The sequence below is a fragment of the Bubalus kerabau genome, chromosome 19 (genome assembly GCF_029407905.1).
Source record: "Bubalus kerabau isolate K-KA32 ecotype Philippines breed swamp buffalo chromosome 19, PCC_UOA_SB_1v2, whole genome shotgun sequence".
Taxonomy (NCBI): domain Eukaryota; kingdom Metazoa; phylum Chordata; class Mammalia; order Artiodactyla; family Bovidae; genus Bubalus; species Bubalus kerabau.
In genome coordinates this window covers 32,647,870-32,670,710 of record NC_073642.1, presented here as the reverse complement: position 1 = coordinate 32,670,710, position 22,841 = coordinate 32,647,870, and the positions used below count along the sequence as shown (strand labels likewise).

The 22,841-nt window shown below is 38.6% G+C and overlaps 1 protein-coding gene across 2 annotated transcripts; it reads right to left on the bottom strand.

Annotated features, from left to right (window-relative positions):
• Positions 1-516: 516 nt before the first annotated feature.
• Positions 517-18,926, bottom strand: RCN2 (reticulocalbin 2). 2 transcript variants are annotated; one of them, XM_055555592.1, is made up of 7 exons: positions 18,593-18,926; positions 18,095-18,200; positions 14,912-15,108; positions 6,896-7,009; positions 3,466-3,562; positions 1,879-2,021; positions 517-1,368 (listed from the first exon to the last, which is right to left on the bottom strand). In XM_055555592.1, exons 1-7 carry the CDS (start codon positions 18,734-18,736, stop codon positions 1,216-1,218), a joined length of 954 nt encoding a protein of 317 aa, XP_055411567.1. In that variant the 5' UTR covers positions 18,737-18,926; the 3' UTR covers positions 517-1,215. The 2 variants fall into 2 exon arrangements, with proteins under 2 accessions (XP_055411567.1, XP_055411568.1); XM_055555593.1 differs by having other exon boundaries at positions 6,896-6,997.
• Positions 18,927-22,841: the final 3,915 nt, after the last annotated feature.

Genomic DNA, 22,841 nt, shown 5'->3' with positions numbered 1-22,841 from the left:
AATGCATAGCTGACCTCTTCACCCACAAATACAGGTTATTTAAGAAAATAGAAACTGTGAGTTAAAGCTGGGAAAAAAAATAAATTTCTCACCTTCTCACTTTTCTTACTCCCCACCAAGGTAACAAGCTAACTTCCTGAATAAGGTTAAAACTGACTACATAGGTATGAACAAATGCTTATCAAGTGTGATTTTAATTTCAGTATGACTGATCTCAGGCTGTACTGGTAATTTCAACCCGTGCAATCCTTACGATTGTTTCCAGCCGAAAGAGTGAGACCACATTTGCTATACTAGCAACTGAAATGTGTCAGGTGTACATTCAATTACAATATGATTCTTTTATCAAAAAAAAAAAACAAAATAAGAATATGCAGCAAGAATATAATTTAACAAAGTTTTGAGAACATTCACTTCTCAAATACAGGAATGAATGAGGTGAGGTAATGTATAATACAACAAAACTTTTGCTGAATTCAAGGTTTACCTGAAAGATCAAATAAAAATCAAACAAACATATAAAAAGATAGGACATTTCATTTTTAATCAGTCAAAAAAAAGAAACAGAAAAGAGTTCTGGACAAAGTCAAATTCCACACACCGTAATGCTATAGTTACACATTAAATATAATTACTATCTATACATATGCAAAAATATAAAGTTCTATTTCATACAATAAAACCCATTATAGAAACCATTTTAAAATTAAGCAGAACTTCTCAACATTAATATGTGAGGTATAAGTCCTTCTAAGGTTCCTTTAAAGGTTTTAAAACAAAATGCTAAATCTAAAAACAATGTCCTTCTGTCAGTTCCCAAGTTAAACCTACTTAAAACAAAAAATTGATAGCTTAGTCACATACTACTTAAATAATATTGTTCAGGCATCTCTGAAATCCTGTTTTTTTTTTTTTCAAGTATGGAAACAGAACTCAAATATTTCACAATACAGTACTAAACAGATGGACTCTTTAGGAAAGACTTTTTTGTCATATGGCACAACATTGTTTCATTTCTTCAATGCATTTGGAAATAAATATCAGGCTTTTGTTTTACTTTTCTCCTAAAAGGCCAAAACTATAATGTACATTAAGATAATTTTGACTCTGGTAAGACTTAAGAGTGTAAAATATAACATCAACATTTTATCACAAAAGTAAAGCTGGTAACAAACTATAAAAGGAGCCCGTGCTCTACTCAGATACACCCGGGGATCAAAGCTCGTCATGATAAAAGTATTCATCATGAAGCTGTCTGCCGTAATCTGTGGCTTCACTTGTAAGAAACAAGTCCTGGTTCTCCAGAATCTCTTCTTCGGAGAGCTTTCGGTCACTATTCAAATCCATTTCATCAATTAGATGACGAGCCTTTAAAATAAAACAAAAACGTGTCAAGCGTAATAAGTATTTTTCAGCAAGATGTTCACATTTTAATGGGATCTGATTTGTCAAAATCATTCAGGTATACCAAGTACTCATTATTGTCTAAGTACCTAAAAGTATTAACTATCATGACTGGGTCTGTCTACAGCATTTCTCATTACCTCCTTTCTTAATTTCTGCTGGGTTCTGTCTCCTCCCAACTCAAATCCAATTCAGGATATCTCAAAGACAAGGAAAATTAGTATAACCCATTTTGAGCCCCAGAGGTAAATACAAACTTTGATTATTCTATTGTACTATTGAATTCATATATAATACCATCTTAACTTCCTTGTCTCTTTGACAGTCTAAAACAGATCATAGATTTAAATCAAGAAATAGCACTGCATTGATCCTAAATAACTCCACTACTTCCTTCTTTGGCTTAAGATTCTGAATTTCCTTTACTACAATAGCACAAATTTGGGGATGAGAGAATCATTCTGTACTACTTACCTCTTCCTGGGCAATGCCCTGGTTATTGGGTACAACCCAGGACAACAGTTCTTGCGGATCAAGTCTGCCATCAGCATCTCTGTCATAATCATTCATGAATCTATCTTTCTCAACAAGTATCCACTCTGGATCTTCACTTGCGGCTGTTAATATATCAATATTAAAAAAGAACATAAACATGCATACACAAGAATATCACACATATCCCATAAGAAGTCTGGTATAGCCCCAGATAGAGGAAATGAATTTAAAGCTTACCACATAAAGGAGGCCCAAAGAAACAAAGCACTTAACTGAAAAGGGCTGAAATAAGCGCAAACTCTGTAGTAATTTTCAAAAGTGATACTCAGAGTTTTAAAATTGTTGCACAGCGGGAGGGAGGGAGATGAGAAGGAGGTTCAAAAGGGAGGGGACATATGTAAAACTGCTGCACAGGGACCTCCCTGGCAGACCAGGGCTTGGGCCTCTGTGCTCCCACTGCAGGCACCGCGGGTTCAATGCCCTGGGGGCGGATCTAGGATCCCACATGCTGTGTGATGTGGCCAAAAAAGAAAAAACATCAGCTGTATTATAAAACTGTTCTGGGATAAAACTCAACTGAAAAAGTGAAAAAAACAAACAAACAAACATGAAAGTCTATGTAGCATGCGTCGAGCCTGGCGGTGGGAGGGGGGTTCAGGAGGGGGAGCACGTGCACACCCGTGGCGGATTCATGTTGATGTGTGGCAAAAGCAATACAATATTGTAAAGTAACTAGCCTCCAATTAAAATAAATAAATTTATATTAAAAAATACATAAACAAACAGATGGAGATTAAAAAAAAGTCTATGTAGAAATCTCATGGAGAAAAAAAATTTTTTTAAGTGTTACATATTATCACAAACTAGTAATTTTACTAACTGCTGCTACTTGTTCTGATATTGTTTGCCCAAGTCTGAACTGGGAAATGGTTTTATGAACATCATGTGACTAAATCTTCCTGTGTGTTCTCACAATGTGTGTTCTTACAAAGTAATGCCATAGGTAATTTTAAAGTGACATTCACAGTAAGTGACGCTAAGCAAAAATTCTGAAAAGACAGCTGCTTATATGAAAAGCTGCATATAAAACCTCCTTAAATTTTAAACAGTAAGCCATTTTCCACAGTCTTAGTCTAGTATTTATAGGATTTTACTTATTTTCTTCTTCTAAGATCTACATGCAAAGGTACAGGAGTCTGTTTAAAAATATCAACCTTTACTTCCTCAGCCATCTGAATTGATAATTACATTGTATTTGTTTGAAATGGAAGAAAAAAGCTTGGCTCTATATGTGGAACTAAAAGTGGGCAAAACAGCATTCTCAGATAAGCAAATGGAAGAAAAATGCTTGGCTCTATATGTGGAACTAAAAGTGGGCAAAACAGCATTCTCAGATAAGCTTTAAGTCCCTTTGTTTCACTAGTATTTTATTGAACTGAACAAGGTGGTATCAGGCCCAGTTCTTCTTTCATTTTCCTCTGTCAAACAGAGCTCTCAATGAGCAAGACTATCTTTCAATTTCTTCCTTTTTACCCCCTTCCTTCCACACATCCCCAGCCTACTTACTCGGGTCCCGCCTGTAGTCACCAAGAAATTCTTCCAAACTAACAAATCCATCACCATTTTTGTCATGTTCTTCTAAAGCCTCTTGAATGACAAATTCCTATTGCATGTATGTTCACCAAAAAGAAAAAAAAAATCTGTCACAAAAGTTTCAATTCCATCACCATCTGAATCAACCCTACTATAGAATTAATTATTGAATTATTTCTACTATAATTCATTAATCCTACTATAGAAATAATTAACCTAATTATTCTTTAGGAATAATTATTTTGTCTATATTTGCCACACAATCTTTCTAAACACTGGAATTTAGAAGCAGGAATAAAACCCCAAATATTAATAGCTTAGAATTTAACATCCTTAAGCTTCTATTATTGAGCACTCTACCTCACCCTCCTGAATAACCTTGGCAATAAACTCACATTTCTATTTTCTGCACATTACCTCCTTCTGAAGAATGATATATCTTATATTACCTTTGTCTTCTTTAATTTCACTTTCCTGTCAATCCATTAACAAGCCAAAAGAACCCTCATCTCAGATGTCTCTGCATAGAACTGTTGCCTGAAATGGGTCAGTACCCTATAAAACTTCAACTTCCTTGCTTCCTCTTCCATTCATCTACCCTCATCCACCCTAGACTGCCCCCAAATCGGTTCCTGACTCTTTCTAAGGCTCCTTACTAACTAATCCCTTCTGACCCAAAGATCACACCCTTTCTAGTTATGCTTTCCCAAGACGGCCTGCTCCACTGCTTCCCTTACTACACTCCTGTGTCCCCTTGGACTCTTTTCTTATTACGCCCGTCCTCATGCTATACGTCAGACCCACATCACTTTCTCCTTTATTCCAGAATCAGAGGAAGATACAAAAATAGAAACCTAATCCTTATAAATTTATTTTTTGCCACTTCTGTGGGCTCTCACTGCAGCTTGGAAGTCTATCTCTGCCTCAGCTTACCTAACACTCTATGGCTGTTTTTTGACATCTCTATTTTCTCTAAGCCTTACCCCAATTTTCTCCAGCATGCTCTTGGCAAAGACTTCCTGTTTTTCTAAGCATGGGAGAGGTCTTCTGAAATCCTTCCTTGTTTCCCAGCACTGCATCTTCACCTTTAACCACCTCTATTTTGATGCCTGTTCCTTTCATCCTTCTCTTTGATCTCAGCAGTTAAAGCTCTGCCCCTCTTCTCTAGGATGAAGCCCTCAACTGTCTTCCTAGATCCCATACTTCCCCACTTCCTGAGAGCTTTCTTTTACTCTTAACTCCAGCTTCTCCAACCCTTTCCAGTAGCTCCTTCTTCTATGCCTTTAAAAACAGCCAAGTTCCCATGACTCTGCTGCACTTTTTAACCGCCATCCTGGTCTTTCTTTTCCTCTCAGAGGTTACATCTACTCTTCTCATTTCCTCATTACCTGCTGCTGCCTGAATACTTTTTCAGCCTGGATTCCAGAACCATAACTACAGTGAAACATATTCTCAAAACTCTCTTACTGTAGTCAAATCCAGGGGCTTTATCTACATCTGCATGAAACAACACTTAAGTAGAAGTTGTTGGTTTTTGGGTTTTTTTTAAATCAAATATAACAGATTTTCGATACAGAAACCAGGGGATGTTAACCTGGAGACCCAAAGATTAGTTTTGGAGAGAAGATCTGAGAATCTCTTGAAATTATAACCCAGTATTTTATGTGTATGAACATGGACATGTTCAGGACTTTTCTGGGGCAGGGTATACAGCTTGCATCATATTTTTTTTAAAGGAGTCTGTGATCCAATAAAAGAATCACTGATCAAACGGATTATTCCTGCATTCAAGTAATCCTCTTGGGAAACAACAGACTTATTTCAAGAACGCTGCCTTGGTTAAAATAATTTTTAAAATTATGTGAATGAAAATATTTTTAAATTCCAACTTATAATTCAAAGTAGAATCACTTAGTTGATCTTATATTCTGCCCTTTCCTATCCTATATACCCTTAAAGGGGAAACAAGGAAAAAAAGATCCAGGAAGACAATTAAGGTAAACAGAAATTAATGAAGCTGCTCTGAATGAGACACCGTCTTATGATCACCCATCTTGTGTGCTGCCATCAACTCCAACCCAGCACAAAGACCATCCTCTCCCATCCCGACATATCCCATTCTGCGATGGTACTGCTTTTGTATCATTGTTACTCAAGCTTCCAACCTCAGAGTCATTTCTGATTCTTGCCCTCTTCCCCTCCCATGCTACATCAGTCAATATTCCTGTCTATGCTTTCTTCAAAATGTTGGTCACTCATCAATTCATTCCATTGCCACTTTATATTCCAGGGCCATACACATAATGCCTAAATTATTTCATTGCTATCACTGGTCATTTCCCTCCTCAGTCTTCAACTGTTTCTTATTCCCCAGATAATCAAGATCCAACATTCTCCGCCTACCATGCTAGGGCTCAATTAGCTTATCTCCACTTAATTCTGGCACTTAAACAAACTGTGCCCAGCAATGTTCTCAAACTAGGTCATGTACTTTGTGGAAAGTAAGAAATCCAAAGCCTCACAATGGCAAGAGAAATGGCACTGATGGTGGTGTCTTGCCACCGAGCTCGAGAGAAAATATATCTGCAGTCCTGCTATCAAGGCAGGGACATCCAACCATGACCCATTAAGCACAAAGCCACATCTTCCCTCCCTGAAATGTCCAGGGAACCAAGCCACACAGCTGGGGGCTGATGCCAGGCAACAGACCTCAATGTAAACGTTTAGTCTGTTTTTTAAAAGCCATTTCTTATGTTAGAGTTTACTCTCCAATATGATAGTTTCTGCTCCCAAGAAGTTTACCGAGTCATAGCAGGGACTTAATCACTGTTGAATTATACCCTGAGTTCAACAAAATTTTGAAGAGCTGGTACTTCTTTTAAGTACTAAAGGGATGAGAGGACTCATTATGCCTAAAGTTGCAAAAACATTATTAGTCATTAGCAGTTGCATCCCCCCACCTCATCCCACCCCCATACCCTATGAAAAGGGATCTAAATGTGATAGTGTTCCCAGACCAAAAGTTTTCACAAGTAACCTTGTAAACTAAACAGGAAGTTCTAGTGTTACTGATATTGAAACACCTGAGAAAAGTCTGAAAGCTACAAAACGACAAGGAAGGCGCTGAAGATAACCCAGTTATGAAAGAGAAACTAGCCAGGCAAAGACGGGTACACATACACACTTCAGAGATTGAAGAAAACCTCATTCCTAACCTTCTCCCGCCCTGTACACACCCCCACTCCACCAGCAAACCTCCGTCTTCCCACCCCTTTTCTGAAGCAAGGAAAAGTTGAGATCATCTCCTAAAATTCTGTTTTGTATATAATTTATTTTCATTACTATGTAAAAGTTTTAAAGTTTTGGCTATTCAATAGTTATCTTGAAATTTTTTCTTCCTTACCGTCATATAATCAACTTCTTCAGGATGCTCAAAAGCAATAAACTCTTCAAGGTTCAAGCCAGGGCCTGAATCCTGGTTAGCTTTTTCAAATCGCTTCTTGTCCTTTAAATGAAGCTTTGAAAATTAAATATTGAACATTTAAAGGTTTTCTCATTCATCCCATAACGTCATTAAAAATACTTTGAAAAATGCAAGCTATGTGAACTCTAAAGTACATTTATATCCATGATCACATTTAATCTTCACATCATCCCTTTGATGGTAAGTTGGGCAAATAACAAGCATTTACTAGAAGCAGTACAGCGACATAGGGAGACTCAGATCTGAATTCCAGCAATGCCACTTATTAACTTGTTACTTACGGCAAACTGCTTAACCTCTTTGGGCTCCTCAACTATACAATTGGGATAATTTGACACCAAAAACAACAGAAGCAAAAATAAACAAGTGGGACTACATCAAACTAAAAGGCTTCTGCACAGCCAAAGAAATCATCAAGAAAATGAAAGCTACTGAATGGGAGAAAATATTTGCAAATCATCTATCTGATAAGGGGCTAATATCCAAAATATATAGAGAACTCGTACAACTCAATAGAAAAACAAACAGTCCAACTAAAAAAATGGGCAGGTCTGAATAGACATTTTCCGAATACATACAGATGGCCAACAGGCACGTGAAAAGATGCTCAGCATCATAAATCATCAGGGAAATGCAAATCAAAACCACAGTGAGGCACACCTGACACCTGGATGCTATACAAGACAATCCAGCAATTCCACTTCTGGGTATTTGTCTAAAGAAAATGAAAATACTAACTCAAAAAGACATACAAGCCTCTATGTTCACTGCAGCATTATTTACAATAGCCAACACATGGGAACAACCTATATCCACTGATGGATAAACAGATAAAGAAATTATATAATATAGTCCACTATATATATATATAAGAATATTACTCAGCCATAAAGAATAAAATCTTGTCATTTAAGACAACATGGGTATATACCTCAAGGGCATTACGCTTTGTGAAATAAGTCAGAGAAAGACAAATACTGTATGACCTTGCATATGTAGAATCTCAAAACAAACAAACAAAAAGTTCACAAAAAAAACTGAAAAACAAAAACAAAAAACCAAGTTCACAGATAGAGAGAACAGACAGGTGGCTGCCAGAAGTGGCTGGTAGGGAAGTGAGAGAAATCAGTGAACTGTTTTTTGTTTTAGTTTAAATAAACTGAACAATTCATAATAAGAAAAAATCTCTATTAAGCAACTGGGATGAGAATTCCTATCAAGCAATTAGAAAACATATTAGGTATTCAATGTTACATGTTACTATTATTGGTAGAAAAACTGAGATTAAAATGATTCATTGAAAGGGATGTCAGGAAAACAGCTAAAATATATTGAACTTGGATCCCTCCTGTTCTTTCTACAATACTACACACTACCTTCTTTAACAACCGCAGCAACTTTTTGAATGCCCCCAAAGCAATGACTTTAGACTATGTATTAGTTCTTAGTGTGCCTATTTCTGTTTCTGGTCTTCAAAATGACTTTTCAAAAACACTGTAACAGATTTCAAATAGTCCTCTTATGAGAATACTTTTGGTAAATATTTGGAAGTCTACTCTTTGTAGGCTGTTTACAGTGCTAATTCTGTATGTCCAGATAAACACATCAAAAGCTGAAAAGCCCCTATCTTGGAATTGAGCTAAAGAATCATACCATTTTCTACTTTATCATGCCCATCTTCCTTTTCTTTCCCCTCAAGTACACTCTGGTAGGAAACCAAGCAGTAGCGACTATTAGGGGAAAAGAGACTTTTAATCAATTTTCTCAAAGGTAATTCTGTAATTAAGAGTACTGGAAGCCAATAGTGGCATATTGCTAATCCTGCATACATTTTATTTTGAGAAATTTCTAGGAATAATTTTCCTTTTTATAAACTGATGTGTATTAAACCACACATTTTTTTAAAAAGCACAATTTCAAATATTTTAGAAGCTTTTAATTTATGTGTTTCACTGTTGAAAAGAAATGCTCTTCTCAATTTTCTAGAATACTAGAGGTTAGGTAGCACTCGTTTACTGAAACAGTAGTTCTTTTACGATGACTGATTTACAGTGGAGAGGCTCACTTCTTTCCCCAAGGAATTTGTCTTTTAAATACCCAGATTCCACTAGCCAGTTATATTCACCCAATCATGGCAGAGAAAAAAAAATGTTTCCAAATAGCTGCTTTTAACTTAATGTTTCATAATTTTAAATAACTAGACTAAATAATGTACATGTTATGTTCAGGTTTAACATGGGGAAAAATAGAAGAACAAGAATTTGAGGTACTTAGCTGAGTCAATCAAGTTTTTTGAATAAATCACGATTCAAAATACTAAAGTGCTTAGATTTCCTTATGAAAGAACCCTTCAATCTGGAGCAAAAAGGTCCATGTTTCAGCAGAGGGAGCTGAATTTGGCCAAATTTGCCTATGGAAAGAAAGGATCTCTTTCAATAGCTGAGATTTCTTAAAAAAAAAAAAAAAAAAAAAAAGTACTTTTCTCATTTACATTTCTCAGGTTTTTAAAAAATAATGTGATTTTTAAAAGTCTTATTCATGGTCATTTAAAGAACACAATTTATTAGAGACTCATATTAAAGAAGCTAATACACCAAAAGACTTTTTCCAAAGGGGCAAATTTCTAAAAGACGACCACAAAGGACTGTCAGTTTCATAAAACCTCAACACTTTTTTTTTTTCTGTATAAAACCCTTGTGTTCTAGTGCATAGAAAGTACTAGGCACAGTAGTAAAAAGATAGAAACTACTATAGCCATTTATTTTTACATTGTAACAGAAACTTGTGAAGAACAAAACTGCCATCTTTTGGTAGACTAAAGATTTTACATGAGGAAATCTATAACCTGTGATAACAGAACAAAAGTCTAGGTCTTAAGATTCTGATTAGCCACATGCATGATTATATCTTACACAAATAAATCCTGCTTACACATGCACATTCGCAGCTGGCTTTAGAAGTTATAGGAATTGTATTATACAGAGTGAAGTAAGCCAGAAAGAAAAAGACCAATACAGTATACTAACGCATATATATGGAATTTAGAAAGATGGTAACAATAACCCTGTGTATGAGACAGCAAAAGAGACACTGATGTATAGAACAGTCTTATGGACTCTGGGAGAGGGAGAGGGTGGGAAGATGTGGGAGAATGGCATTGAAACACGTAAAATATCATGTATGAGACGAGTTGCCAGTCCAGGTTCGATGCACGATACTGGATGCTTGGGGCTAGTGCACTGGGACGACCCAGAGGGATGGTATGGGGAGGGAGGAGGGAGGAGGGTTCAGGATGGGGAACACATGTATACCTGTGGCAGATTCATTATGATATTTGGCATAACTAATACAATTTTGTAAAGTTTAAAAATAAAATAAAATGAAAAAAAAAAAAGAAGTTATAGGAATTGAGCTTTTGCCAGGTAGGTCCTCAAATTTTAATTATCCTGCTTAAAAGTGCTGACTATACTTGTTCATCAGGTCATAAGGAAATACTTTTTTTCCGGCATCTCACAGCCTGTGAGTCATTATTCCAGGTTATCTCTATTCTCTATATGAAAACATTAGAAGTAATATATAATTCAGCTATCAAATTGATTTTTGTTTTTTAATAGGCTTCCATACAGAAACATTTTATTTGGACATCCAATTACTTTTTATGATTATTTTATGGTACAATGTTTAGGCTGTAACTTTGATCAAGATCGATACATTCTTCCTTTTATTTTTTATTTTGCAGAATCATGCAGTTGTGTCTGGGTTCATTTTTACACCCCACATCCACTTTTAGTGGGTTATATATGTAAATATATATATATATATAATTCTAACAAAGTATTATAAATAGAATTTCATGTAGAGACATATTCCTATGTTGTTGAAGAATAAGCAACAGGACCAATAGGACTCCCAATGAGAAGTGTTCATTTCAGGGACCCATTAATTCCTGTAGGCTATTTGGTCCATCTAATTCATTCTTTAAAAGTACAGTCTTATAATCAACATGTCCGGAGTACCTGGGTGGGAAACACAGCATTAAAATCAGACATCTTTAAAAAAAACCAAACTGCTCATCAACAGTTTATGTAACAAGTCACGTACTTCTTCGAAGTGAAAATTTTCTTCTCAATACCATCATGTATTATTACATTCTACCCTACTCCACTCTCCAAAGAATATAGATTTTAAAAAACTACACAATTTCCCTACTTTTTGATGGGATAATAATTAAATCTTTTGAGTGAAAAACAAACAAACACACACAGAATTTACTTCTGGTAAGATTTTAAAATACTGTATTTAACGTTTGTATTATTCCCTGGCAAAGAAGTCATAATGTCACACCATGGTTTGGTTTTAAGAAAAAATCTTGGAATGTGAACGATGCTTTTAAGATGAGTTAATTCCTATAGTAAAGGAGAATAACTAGCAGACAAATTCTAGATCTCATTATCATCACCTGTTTTCTTTTTAGCACTAAGTAGTGAAAAGACTGATTTACACTCTTTTTAGTCTGCTGTTAAGATGAAGACCCAAATAAGGAGAAAAAGAGGATACTTTCCCCCTATATATTAAATCTTATCTACTCTAAAGCTGATAGTTAACAAATGCTTAAACAACTTCCAAAAGCTGATTGTATGTAAGTATTAGAGATAAATATGTGACTCACATGTTTTCTTCAACAATTTTCTTTCAAATTAACATAGAAGGATTTACCAGTTCAACTGCTACTATTTATTACTATTTCTCCATACTGTTTTCACCCCCATTTTTAGATATGAGGACACTGAGGCACAGGAGGGTTAATTGAACCCAAGGCACACCACTATCACGGGGTGCTGCGTGCATGCTCAGTCCTGTCTGATGCTTTGCGACCCTTTGGACTGCAGCCTGCCAGTCCGTCTCCTCCAGGGGATCTTCCCAACCCAGGGACTGAACTCGCATTTCCTCCAGCTCCTGGATTGCAAGTGGATTCTTTAGCTGCCGAGCCACTGGGGAAGCCCTTGCTGAATGTAAAGCCAGGTTGGCTGGCCCCAGAGCTGGAGTCCTTACCCTCCACACTGGTGGTACAGGCACAGCATATGCATAATCATGTCAACCACAAATTGGCACTTGCCATGGGTGCCTGCCATCTACCTCTACAAGAATTAAATCATGTGCTGCTGCAGCTGCTGGGCTCCAGCACCCTCTGAAGGAGCTCAAGATGGACAGCAGAAGCCAGGCACTCTGCGTTCTGGGAAAACTGGCAGGACAGGTCTTCAGATAGTTAGATATTCTCAGGAGATAATTTTATGAGCCCAATTCTTATATCTCCTCATCTCTAGAAAAGCACTAAAATCTTTCATGGTTGACAACTGTTTCTCATGACTAGCAGAAGCTTCATAAGACCAGCAGAAACTTTCTAAAAAAATTAATGTGCTTGACTGTATGTACTCCCTTTACCCAAATCACATATATACTGTCCTTTCCTTCCCCCCCTGCCTCTTTGGAGCAGTTTCTCAGAGCTATCTGAGGCGCTGTCTCCCAGGCTGCAGTTCTCATATTGCCTCAAATAAAACTTAACACACAACTCTCAAGTTGTGCATTTTTTTAGTCGACAATCCTTAGCAGAGAAACAACCAATTTCGAGTTAGTAATGACCTACAGAGTTCAAGTGGTTCTTAAATAAATAGCATATACAATGCTACAATATGGCCACAGTAAAAACTAAATTGTAGATGCTAATAGAGGAAGCTCAAAAGTTTTCAAAGCACCCTTGACTAATATTTTGGGACATGACCTTTGCAAACGGTTGTTTGAGTTTATTTTTTCCACATACAAAAACCTCTTTTTAAAAAAAAGTCTTTAAAACTACCTCTGAAATACAAAGTATTCACAATATCAATTTTTAAGGCTTATAGTAATTTGTCTTAAAGAGTTCCTACTAATTACTAAGTAAAGTCTTTTAAAAAGTTCCTAATAATTCCTAAATATGTCTTCCTCAATTCTGCTTAAGAAGTATTTCAACAAATTAAACCATGAGACACAACACAACTCACAGTGATACTGAATCTTTAAAAATAAGTTATTTTAAATGGTGCAGCCACTATGGAAGACAGTGTTGCAGTTCCTCAGAAATTTAAAAACAGAATTACTATATATGAACTAACAATTCCACTTCTGGATGTACCCACAAAAGAATTAAAGGTAGGATCTCAAAGAGGTATTTGTATATCCATGTTCATAGCAACATTACTCACAATAGCCAAAAAGATGAAGCAACTCAACTCACCATTGATTGATGGATGGATAACAAAATGTGATATATACATATAATGGAATATTATTGTCTTTAAAAGGAAATTTTGACACATACTATGACCTGGACAAATCTTGAGACTGCTAAGTGAAATAAGCTAATCACAAAAAATATACTGTATAATTCCACTTATATGAGGCACCTAGAATACAGTAAGTCTCATTCATATGAACCTTCAAGTTGCAAACTTTAAAAGATGTGAACGTGTGTTTTCATGTCCAATCACTTAAGCTAATTCACATGTCTGGTGTCCATTGTCACATGCATGCATCCTCTCCAAGTGCTTATGCTTCTGTGTACCTTACTGTACAGTATGTACAGAGTACGGGCTTTGAAGGTGGCATTAGAGGTAAAGAACCAGCCTGACAATGCAGAAGACATAAGAGACGCAGGTTCGATCCCTGGGTCGGAAGATGCCCTGAAGAAGGAAATGGTGACCTACTCCAGTATTCTTGCCTGGAAAATCCCATGGACAAAGGAGCCTGGCATTGCAAAGTCAAACATGACTGAAGCAACTCAGCATGCATGCAGGCACTGTATAAAATACAGTAGTACAGTCTCCTTATCTCAAGCCCAAGACGTCCAGAGGCAAGCATAAAAGCAGCAGTGATGTAGCTGGAACTACTGTACTTTTCAAGGTACTAAACTGTAAGATTAAAGTTGTTTTATTTTTTTGTATTTTTGTGTGTATTATTTGTGCAAAAAGTATTATAAACCTATTATAATACTGTATAGCTGATTTGTGTTTGTTGGGTACAGGCTAACTTTGTTGAACTTAGGAATGCACTTTTGGAATGGAACTCATTCATATGTTGGGGAATTACTGTAGTTGAATTCAGAGACACAAAGTAAAGCGGTGATTGCCAGGGGCTGGGGGAAGTGGAAACGGGGAGTTATTTGAGGCTTCCCTGGTGGCTCAGATGGTAGAGAATCTGCCTGCAATGCAGGGGACCTGGGTTTGATCCCTGGGTGGAAAAGACTCCCTGGAGAAGGGAATGGAAACCCACTCCAGTATTCTTGCCTGGAGAATTGCATGGACAAAGGAGGCTGGCAGCCTACAGTCCATGGCGTTGCAAAGAGTCAGACATGACTAAGTGACTAACACTTTAATGGGTTTAGAGTTTCAGTTTTGCAAGATGAAATAAATTCTGGAGATTGGTTGCCTAACAGTGTGAATATAATAAAAAAATATGGAACTGTACACTTAAAAATAGTAAAATGGTAAATTTTATGTGTATCTTACCACAATTTAAAAAATGTTTAGTTATTTTATATAAATACTTAAAATGGTACTTAAAAATGGGAATAGGCCTCTATAATCTTCCTAATAAATATGATACAAAACCAACCGTTCAATAACACAATAAAATAAAATATTATGAAACATATTCAAAATACACTAAAAAAGCAAACCAGGAAATGAGAACAAATGATGCAGCTAAGAAAAAGATGCAGGGATAATTGAGGTAGTCCAAAATCTGGCTAGAAAGGAAACATCAAAATGACCACTGAGGTGGAACAGGTGATTGCCTAGAGAACAAGGCAATCCAGTCGATGACCTCAGGGTTCTTGTGCTCACTCATGCAGGAAACTGAACTGATATGATCAAAAGAAAAAGCTTGTGCACACATACTCACCTGCCTAAAAGACTCCTCTTCTGCATCATCGAGAGCAGTGTTCTCAACAAAGTCGATCACCCGATCATACATCTGAATGTTGTATTCATCCCATGACACACTACCATCACTGTTTTTATCATACTCAATAAACTGTTGTTTCGCTTCTTGCATAGCATAATGTTTAAAAGACATTTGAATCCATGAACTGAGTTCACCTATGAGAATTTCCCAGAACACAATGAATGTGACAGTAATTCTGATACTTAAGAGTAGTGAGGATTTCTAAACATTCTTTAAAAGAAAAAAAAACCAAAACTTTAGTGTTTATAAATATTTGAGTGAGAATTGGTTTAGCTGCGTTCATAGAAATAGGAGTAGGAGACAAGGAGAGCTGTTTGGAATCTAAGAATGTTGTATGTGATCAACCCAGAATGTAAGCCCTTTGAGTACGGAGAGTTTTGGTATATTTTGTTCACTGAGGTACTTCAAATGACTAGAAAGCACCGGGCTCAAGAAGTATTTATTAAATAAACTACCAATTGGCCAAGAAAGCACTTGACTTTTAAAACGTATTATCCAAAAAATTGCAGATAACTTTTGCTAATTGGGCTTTCCTGATAGCTCAGTTGGTAAAGAATCTGTCCCAATGCAGGAGACCCTGGTTTGATTCCTGGGTTGGGAAGATCTACTAGAGAATAGATAGGCTACCCACTCCAGTATTCTTGGGCTTCCCTTGTAGCTCAGCTGGTAAAGAATCCACCTGCAATGCAGGAGACCTGAGTTTGATCCCTGGGTTGGGAAGATCCCCTGGAGAGGGAAAAGGCTACTCACTCAAGTATTCTGGCTAGAGAGTTCCATGGACTGTATAGTCCATGGGATCACAAAGAGCTGGACACGACTGAGCAACTTTTACTTTGCTAATTATCACAGATCTCTCAGGAAGCACAAATATTTGAATAGCTACCCACTTAATACGTATTAGAAAAAAGTGTTCTTCATTTACAAAAGTAATATAAAGTTTAAAATACATTTTACATTGAGTTGAATCAAGACTATATTAAGGAAATAATAGATAAGTATGATCTAACTTCTGAAAAATGCACTCAAGTGACTGAAGTTTGAGAAACATTGTTACAGTATATTACCATTAACTATATCAAATCATCTGGAGGAAATTTTAACAAAGTTATGGGTAGCAATTATGATTTATGCGTGTCTTGTAATAGCTTTGTCTTAACTGGGTATCTGAAAACATGGAGGCAAAGTTTCTAAATCTCAAATGTCCACTTTCAAATCAACTTTTAAAAATCTATCTTAAAATACTTTAAAATATCTATAGAGGTATTTTGGAGAAGGAAATGGCAACCCACTCCAGTGTTCTTGCCTGGAGAATCCCAGGGACGGCGGAGTCTATGGGGTCGCACAGAGTCGGACATGACTGAAGCGACTTAGCAGCAGCAGAGATATTTAGTATATGCATCATAGAAAAAAGGGGATGAGGGGAGAAAAATGTGCTTATTTGTAAGAATAGCAAGAGTATCCATTTGGTTTAAAGATAATACACCATTTAGTTTAAAGAATGGTACTCCTCTGTTAGTTTGAGGGAAGTCAGGTGAATAGAGAAAAGTAAAGATACTTTTGTCTCTCCTGAAACTTTAAATTGGGATAGAATAATTATAGTAACCATGGAACAATTACTTTACACCAAATTCTCTACAGATGCTGTCTCTAATCTTCAAAACAAGGCAATTATAATCATTGCTTTACAGTTCAGGAAATTGATATTAGAAATTGAGGACTCATAACTGATAAGAAGCAGAGTCCAGATTCAAACCCCATGTTTGGCTTCAAAGCCCAAACTCTTTCCACTGAACTTTGCTGTCTCTCAAGAACCCGAGTCCAGTCATGGCCCTTAACGTGCAAATAAGCAAAACTTCCTGAAGAGTCCTCAAGTGGAATGATCATCCAGGCATAACAGGGTACAGAATGGAACAGAGGCCAGAAACAGGGCTTCACAATTCAGCTCTGCTGTTAGAGGTAAGTTTACCCTCTCAAGGTTTTGTTTTCTCATCTACTAAATTAAGATTTGGACTAAGTTCCTTTTAATTTTAATTTTTTAAAAGCTTACTGTTAAATATTGGAGCATATATAGGCCCTTACAGATAAATGCCACCAAGTTTTCCAAATCATCTTGTGCACTCTCTAATGTATCCAAAGATGGACCTATTCTTATTGGATAATTAGTCTAGAGGCTCTGTTGTTCACATAGAAGGAACAACGCCTTAATATTGGTGACCACACCTGAGGGAACTTCATTGACAACACATCTTGAATTTACCAATCAGGTTGTAATTCTCTCTAGCAACTTCATTCTTCAGATGTTGGGCACCATTTAAATGAGAGTTATGGCAAAACAGTTCCTGAATTTTTGTTGAGGATCAATTTGGAAAAGTTGATAGGGTTCTTCAAATGAATGAAGCAATGGGGAGAGGCAGCTATTTATTAAGACTATTCTTTTAATAATCTGTGCATTTCGTTCCTGACTCTAGAACCTATCTAAGAGCACTCTTTTTTTTTTTTTTAACTAAAGGATATTAAAGACTGAATTAAGGGCAGGAGATATGGATTCTAATCCTGGTTTTGCCACTCATTTGAGCAAGGTACTTATGCCTCTGGGTTTCAATTTCTTCACCCCAACAAAAAGAGGTGGATATAATGATTATATGGTTCCTACCGAGTTATAATAATCTGTCATAAATACAATTTACACGCAACAGGTCCTTTCCTACTTGCTTATAAAAAGAAGCAAGTTCTTAAGATTCTAATGAAGCATTTATCAAAAGAGCAATAAACTTAATGCTTTAAGGCTTTAGTTTGTTTCTCCAAAAGGAATTACATTGTTGACATTGATAAAAAGTCATGTGAGGAGTCCGGCAATTGCTCTAGGTATGACCTGAACACCGTGTAAGGTCAATGATGCTTATGTATTACTGGAGAAAGCACTGAGCTTTACTTGGTATCCTATGTCTAAAGATTTGGAGGTATAAAACCTACTCACCATGTCCTTTTTCCCCTCTCACATATCATCTTTAATTGATTGCAACACTAGTCATCTACACTCAACAGACACCCTGCTTAAATGTTTGTATTTGTCTCCTACAAAGGGATGTCTCCATTGTTAGTTGTGTGGGACGTCCTTACTTTCGGTGAGAAAGCCATCTGAGTCCAAGTCAATTTTCTTTATGATTGACTTCAGTCTTTTGTGTTGCTCTTCGGGGGACAGTTTAACATATTCATCGACTTCTTCCTTTGGGAGGTAAGCGATATACAGAGGGGATCACGCATTACTATCAGGAGGGCAAAATGGTGGAGAAAAACAGAGCTATTAGAGACCTCCCTTGCGGAGGGCTTTTGGGGTGACCCATATCTGCTCTCCAAGGGCCCTCCCCCAGTGATCCCCTCAGTAACCCTGCCCCTTATAGGGAAAGTAGAAGGGATCCGGCTCTTGGGCCGCACTATTTTGACGCGCTTACAGACTCCGGGGTCCATCGGAGAGTGAGCGGCGCCCCGCCCGGCCCCCATTGTCAGGCTGCCCCGACCAGGCCTCGCCCGGCCGCCCCCTTTGTCCCGCGGGGACAAAGCCCGCGGCAGCCGCGCTGCGAGGCCCGGCCCTCCCAGCCCCCGGTCTGGCCGCCTCACCTGGCCGCCCAGCAGCGCCTCGCGGTCGTAGTCGGCGCGGTGCTCGCCCTGCCGGTAGTGCAGCTCCTCGGCTTCCCCGGCGCCGGCTGCCGCGGCGCACAGCAGCAGCAGCCCCAGCGTGGCGGGCCTCGGGCCCAGATGCATCGCGCCGGCCAGCCGCGGACACACAGAAAGGCGAGGAGGAAAGCAGGCGGGGCCCACGCCAGCGGCGGCGCTCGAATGAGCGCTGCAGAGAGGCGGCGCGGCGTACGTACGGAGAGGGGAACGGAATGCGGAGAGGTCCGTGGCCTCAGTTACTAGAGCGACGTAACGCGGAGGCCCGAGCCACAACTGCGATGGTGAAATTGGCCAGGCCGAGGCTTATATAGCCCCGGCGCGGGGGACGGGGAGGGGCGGGGCTCCAGGCCGCGCCGCTGATTGGGTTGCACGGCGCTGGGGGCGAGCCGCGGCGATGTGGCGATCTGCCGCGGGCCCAGAGGTTCCCGGAGGCTGGCGGTCGCGGCCGGGAGGGGAGACCCCCGGGGGAGCCTTTCCTTGCGCCACGACACCCTCCAGAAGACACGCCCTCACTCCATCCTCGCCCTGTCTCTGTCAGTCAGCCTCATTCCTGCCCGAAGGTCCCGGTCTACTCCGTGTAACCGACCCTGCTTCCATCAATGAGAAAGGCTGCAGATTTGGATGAAAATAATACAGTACCTAGGAAAATCTCTGTATTTCCAAGTCTTTAATGTATCTCTACTTACTTATTTGACCAGAGCAGAACGAATGAACCCGGGTACTGAAGCCAGATGTTTTGTATCTGATGCTCAATTTCTCGATTTACAAGTTCTGTGACCTTCGCCAAGTTTGATGTTGTTTAGTCGATAAGTCGCTTCCTACTCTTTGCGACCCCATGGACTGTAGCCTGCCAGGCTCCTATGTCCATGGGATTTTTCCAGGCAAGAATACTGGAGTGGGTTGCCGTGCCCCTCTCCAAGGGGTCATCTGCACCCAGGGTCGGAACCCACGCCTCCTGCTTTGGCATGCGGATTCTTTACCACTGTCCCTAAGTGAAATGTATAATTCAGTAAATTATACATATGTATATTATGTATGTAATATTAAACAAATTATGTAAATTAAACAAATTATGTTTAAGACATAAATTATTCTTTAAGATTAGCATATACTTGGCCTACTTAATATTGCTCTGCAGGAGACCTGAGGCTCCTTCTCACAACCGAGTCCCAAACATTCCTTGCCACCTGCCTGGAGAGCTGGCACTCAGGATACTTACCATCCAGGCATTTAAGAAATATTGACACCTTTTGTATAGTTATAACTGGACATGGAACAACAGACTGGTTCCAAATAGAGAAAGGAGTTCGTCAAGGCTGTATATTGTCACCCTGCTTATTTAACTTATATGCAGAGTACATCAAGAGAAACGCTGGGCTGGATGAAGCACAAGCTGGAATCAAGATTGCAGGGAGAAATATCAATAACCTCGGATTTGCAGATGACACCACCCTTACGGCAGAAAGTGAAGAACTAAAGAGCCTCTTCATGAAAGTGAAAGAGGAGAGTGAAAAAGTTGGCTTAAAACTCAACATTCAGAAAACTAAGATTATGGCATTGGTCCCATCACTTCATGGCGAATAGATGGGGAAACAGTGGAAACACTGACAGACTTTATTTTTGGGGGCTCCAAATTCACTGCAGATGGTGACTGCAGCCATGAAATTAAAAGATGCTTGCTTCTTGGAAGAAAAGTTTTGACCAATCTAGACAGCATATTAAAAAACAGAGACATTACTTTGCCAACAAAGGTCCATCTAGTCAAAGCTATGGTTTTTCCTGTAGTCATGTATGGATGTGAGAGTTGGACTATTAAGAAAGCTGAGCATCTAACAATTGATGCTTTTGAACTGTGGTGTTGGAGAAGACTCTTGAGAGTCCCTTGGACTGCAAGGAGATCCAACCAGTCCATCCTAAAGGAAATCAGTCCTGAATATTCATTGGAAGGACCGATGCTGAAGATGAAACTCAATACTTTGGCCTCCTGATGCAAAGAACTGACTCATTTAAAAAGACCCTGATGCTGGGAAAGATTGAAGGTGGGAGGAGAAGGGGATGACAGAGGATCAGATGATTGGATGGCGTCACTGACTCAATGGACATGAGTTTGAATAAACTCCATGAGTTGGTGATGGACAGGGAGATCTGGCATGCTGCAGTCCATGGGGTCGCAAAGAATCAGACACGACTGAGCGACTAAATTGAACTGAACTTTATATAGTCAAGGTACATGCACATGGGTGTCTGTTTTAAGGCTTATGGTTCACATTCACTATCTTAGGAAACAAAGTTATAACTTTTTCTTAAAATATTAGTTGTAATTTATTTTTGAGACTTTCAACAGGGAAAGAAAGCCTACTTAACATCATTTCTGTGTGAAAGTGGTTTATTATTCAAATATTTGTTGGAAGGCTAATATTATGACTTATTTATAGAAATGCATAATAAAGGAAAGAATAATTTTTCTGTACTTGACTAGTGGAGAAGCTCATACAAAAAAGAAGAAAATTATTTTGAGGACTGCTCAGAATATCCAGTTTAAACAAATTCACGAGGCAATTAGAGTAAAAAGACATTTTAGCTAACTCTTGCTTGATTTGCATTATAATACTCAACTAAAAATTAAACTTTTTTTTAGTAAATTAGAATTTTCAAATTTAACATATTCTAAATTTACAGTAGAATTCTAGAATTCTTCAGTTCAGTTCACTCTTTGCGACCCCATGAATTGCAGCACACCAGGCCTCCCTGTCCATCACCAACTCCCGGAGTTCACTCAGACTCACGTCCATCGAGTCAGTGATGCCATCCAGCCATCTCATCCTCTGTCGTCCCCTTCTCCTCCTGCCCCCAATCCCTCCCAGCATCAGAGTCTTTTCCAATGAGTCAACTCTTTGCATGTGGTGGCCAAAGTACTGGAGTTTCAGCTTTAGCATGATTCCTTCCAAAGAAATCCCAGAGCTGATCTCTTTCAGAATGGACTGGTCGGATCACCTTGCAGTCCAAGGGACTCTCAAGAGTCTTCTCCAACACCACAGTTCAAAAGCATCAGTTCTTCGGTGCTCAGCTTTCTTCACAGTCCAACTCTCACATCCATACATGACCACAGGAAAAACCATAGCCTTGACTAGACGGACCTTTGTTGGCAAAGTAATGTCTCTGCTTTTGAATATGCTATCTAGGTTGGTCATAACTTTCCTTCCAAGGAGTAAGGGTCTTTTAATTTAATGGCTACAGTCACCATCTGCAGTGATTTTGGAGCCCAAAAAAATAAAGTCTAACACTGTTTCCACTGTTTCCCCATCTATTTCCCATGAAGTGATGGGACCAGATGCCATGATCTTAGTTTTCTGAATGTTGAGTTTTAAGCCAGCTTTTTCACTCTCCACTTTCACCTTCATCAAGAGGCTTTTTAGTTCCTCTTCACTTTCTGCCATAAGGGTGGTGTCATCAGCATATCTGAGGTTATTGATATTTCTCCCGGCAATCTTGATTCCAGCTTGTGCTTCTTCCAGCCCAGTGTTTCTCATGATGTACTGTGCATATAAGTTAAATAAGCAGGGTGACAATATACAGCTTTGACATACTCCTTTTCCTATTTGGAACCAGTCTGTTGTTCCATGTCCAGTTCTAACTGTTGCTTCCTGACCTGCATACACATTTCTCAAGAGGCAGATCAGGTGGTCTGGTATTCCCATCTCTTTCAGAATTTTCCACAGTTGATTGTGATCCACACAGTCAAAGGCTTTGGCATAGTCAATAAAGCAGAAATAGATGTTTTTCTGGAACTCTCTTGCTTTTTCATTGATCCAGCGGATGTTGGCAATTTGGTCTCTGGTTCCTCTGCCTTTTCTAAAACCAGCTTGAACATCTGAAAGTTCACGGTTCACATATTGCTGAAGCCTGGCTTGGAGAATTTTGAGCATTACTTTGCTAGCGTGTGAGATGAGTGCAATTGTGTGATAGTTTGAGCATTCTTTGGCATTGCCTTTCTTTGGGATTGGAATGTAAACTGACCTTTTCCGATCCTGTGGCCACTGCTGAGTTTTCCACATTTGCTGGCATATTGAGTGCAGCACTTTCACAGCATCATCTTTCAGGATTTGAAATAGCTCCACTGGAATTCCATCACCTTCACTATCTTTGTTCGTAGTGATGCTTTCTGAGGCCCACTTGACTTCACATTCCAGGA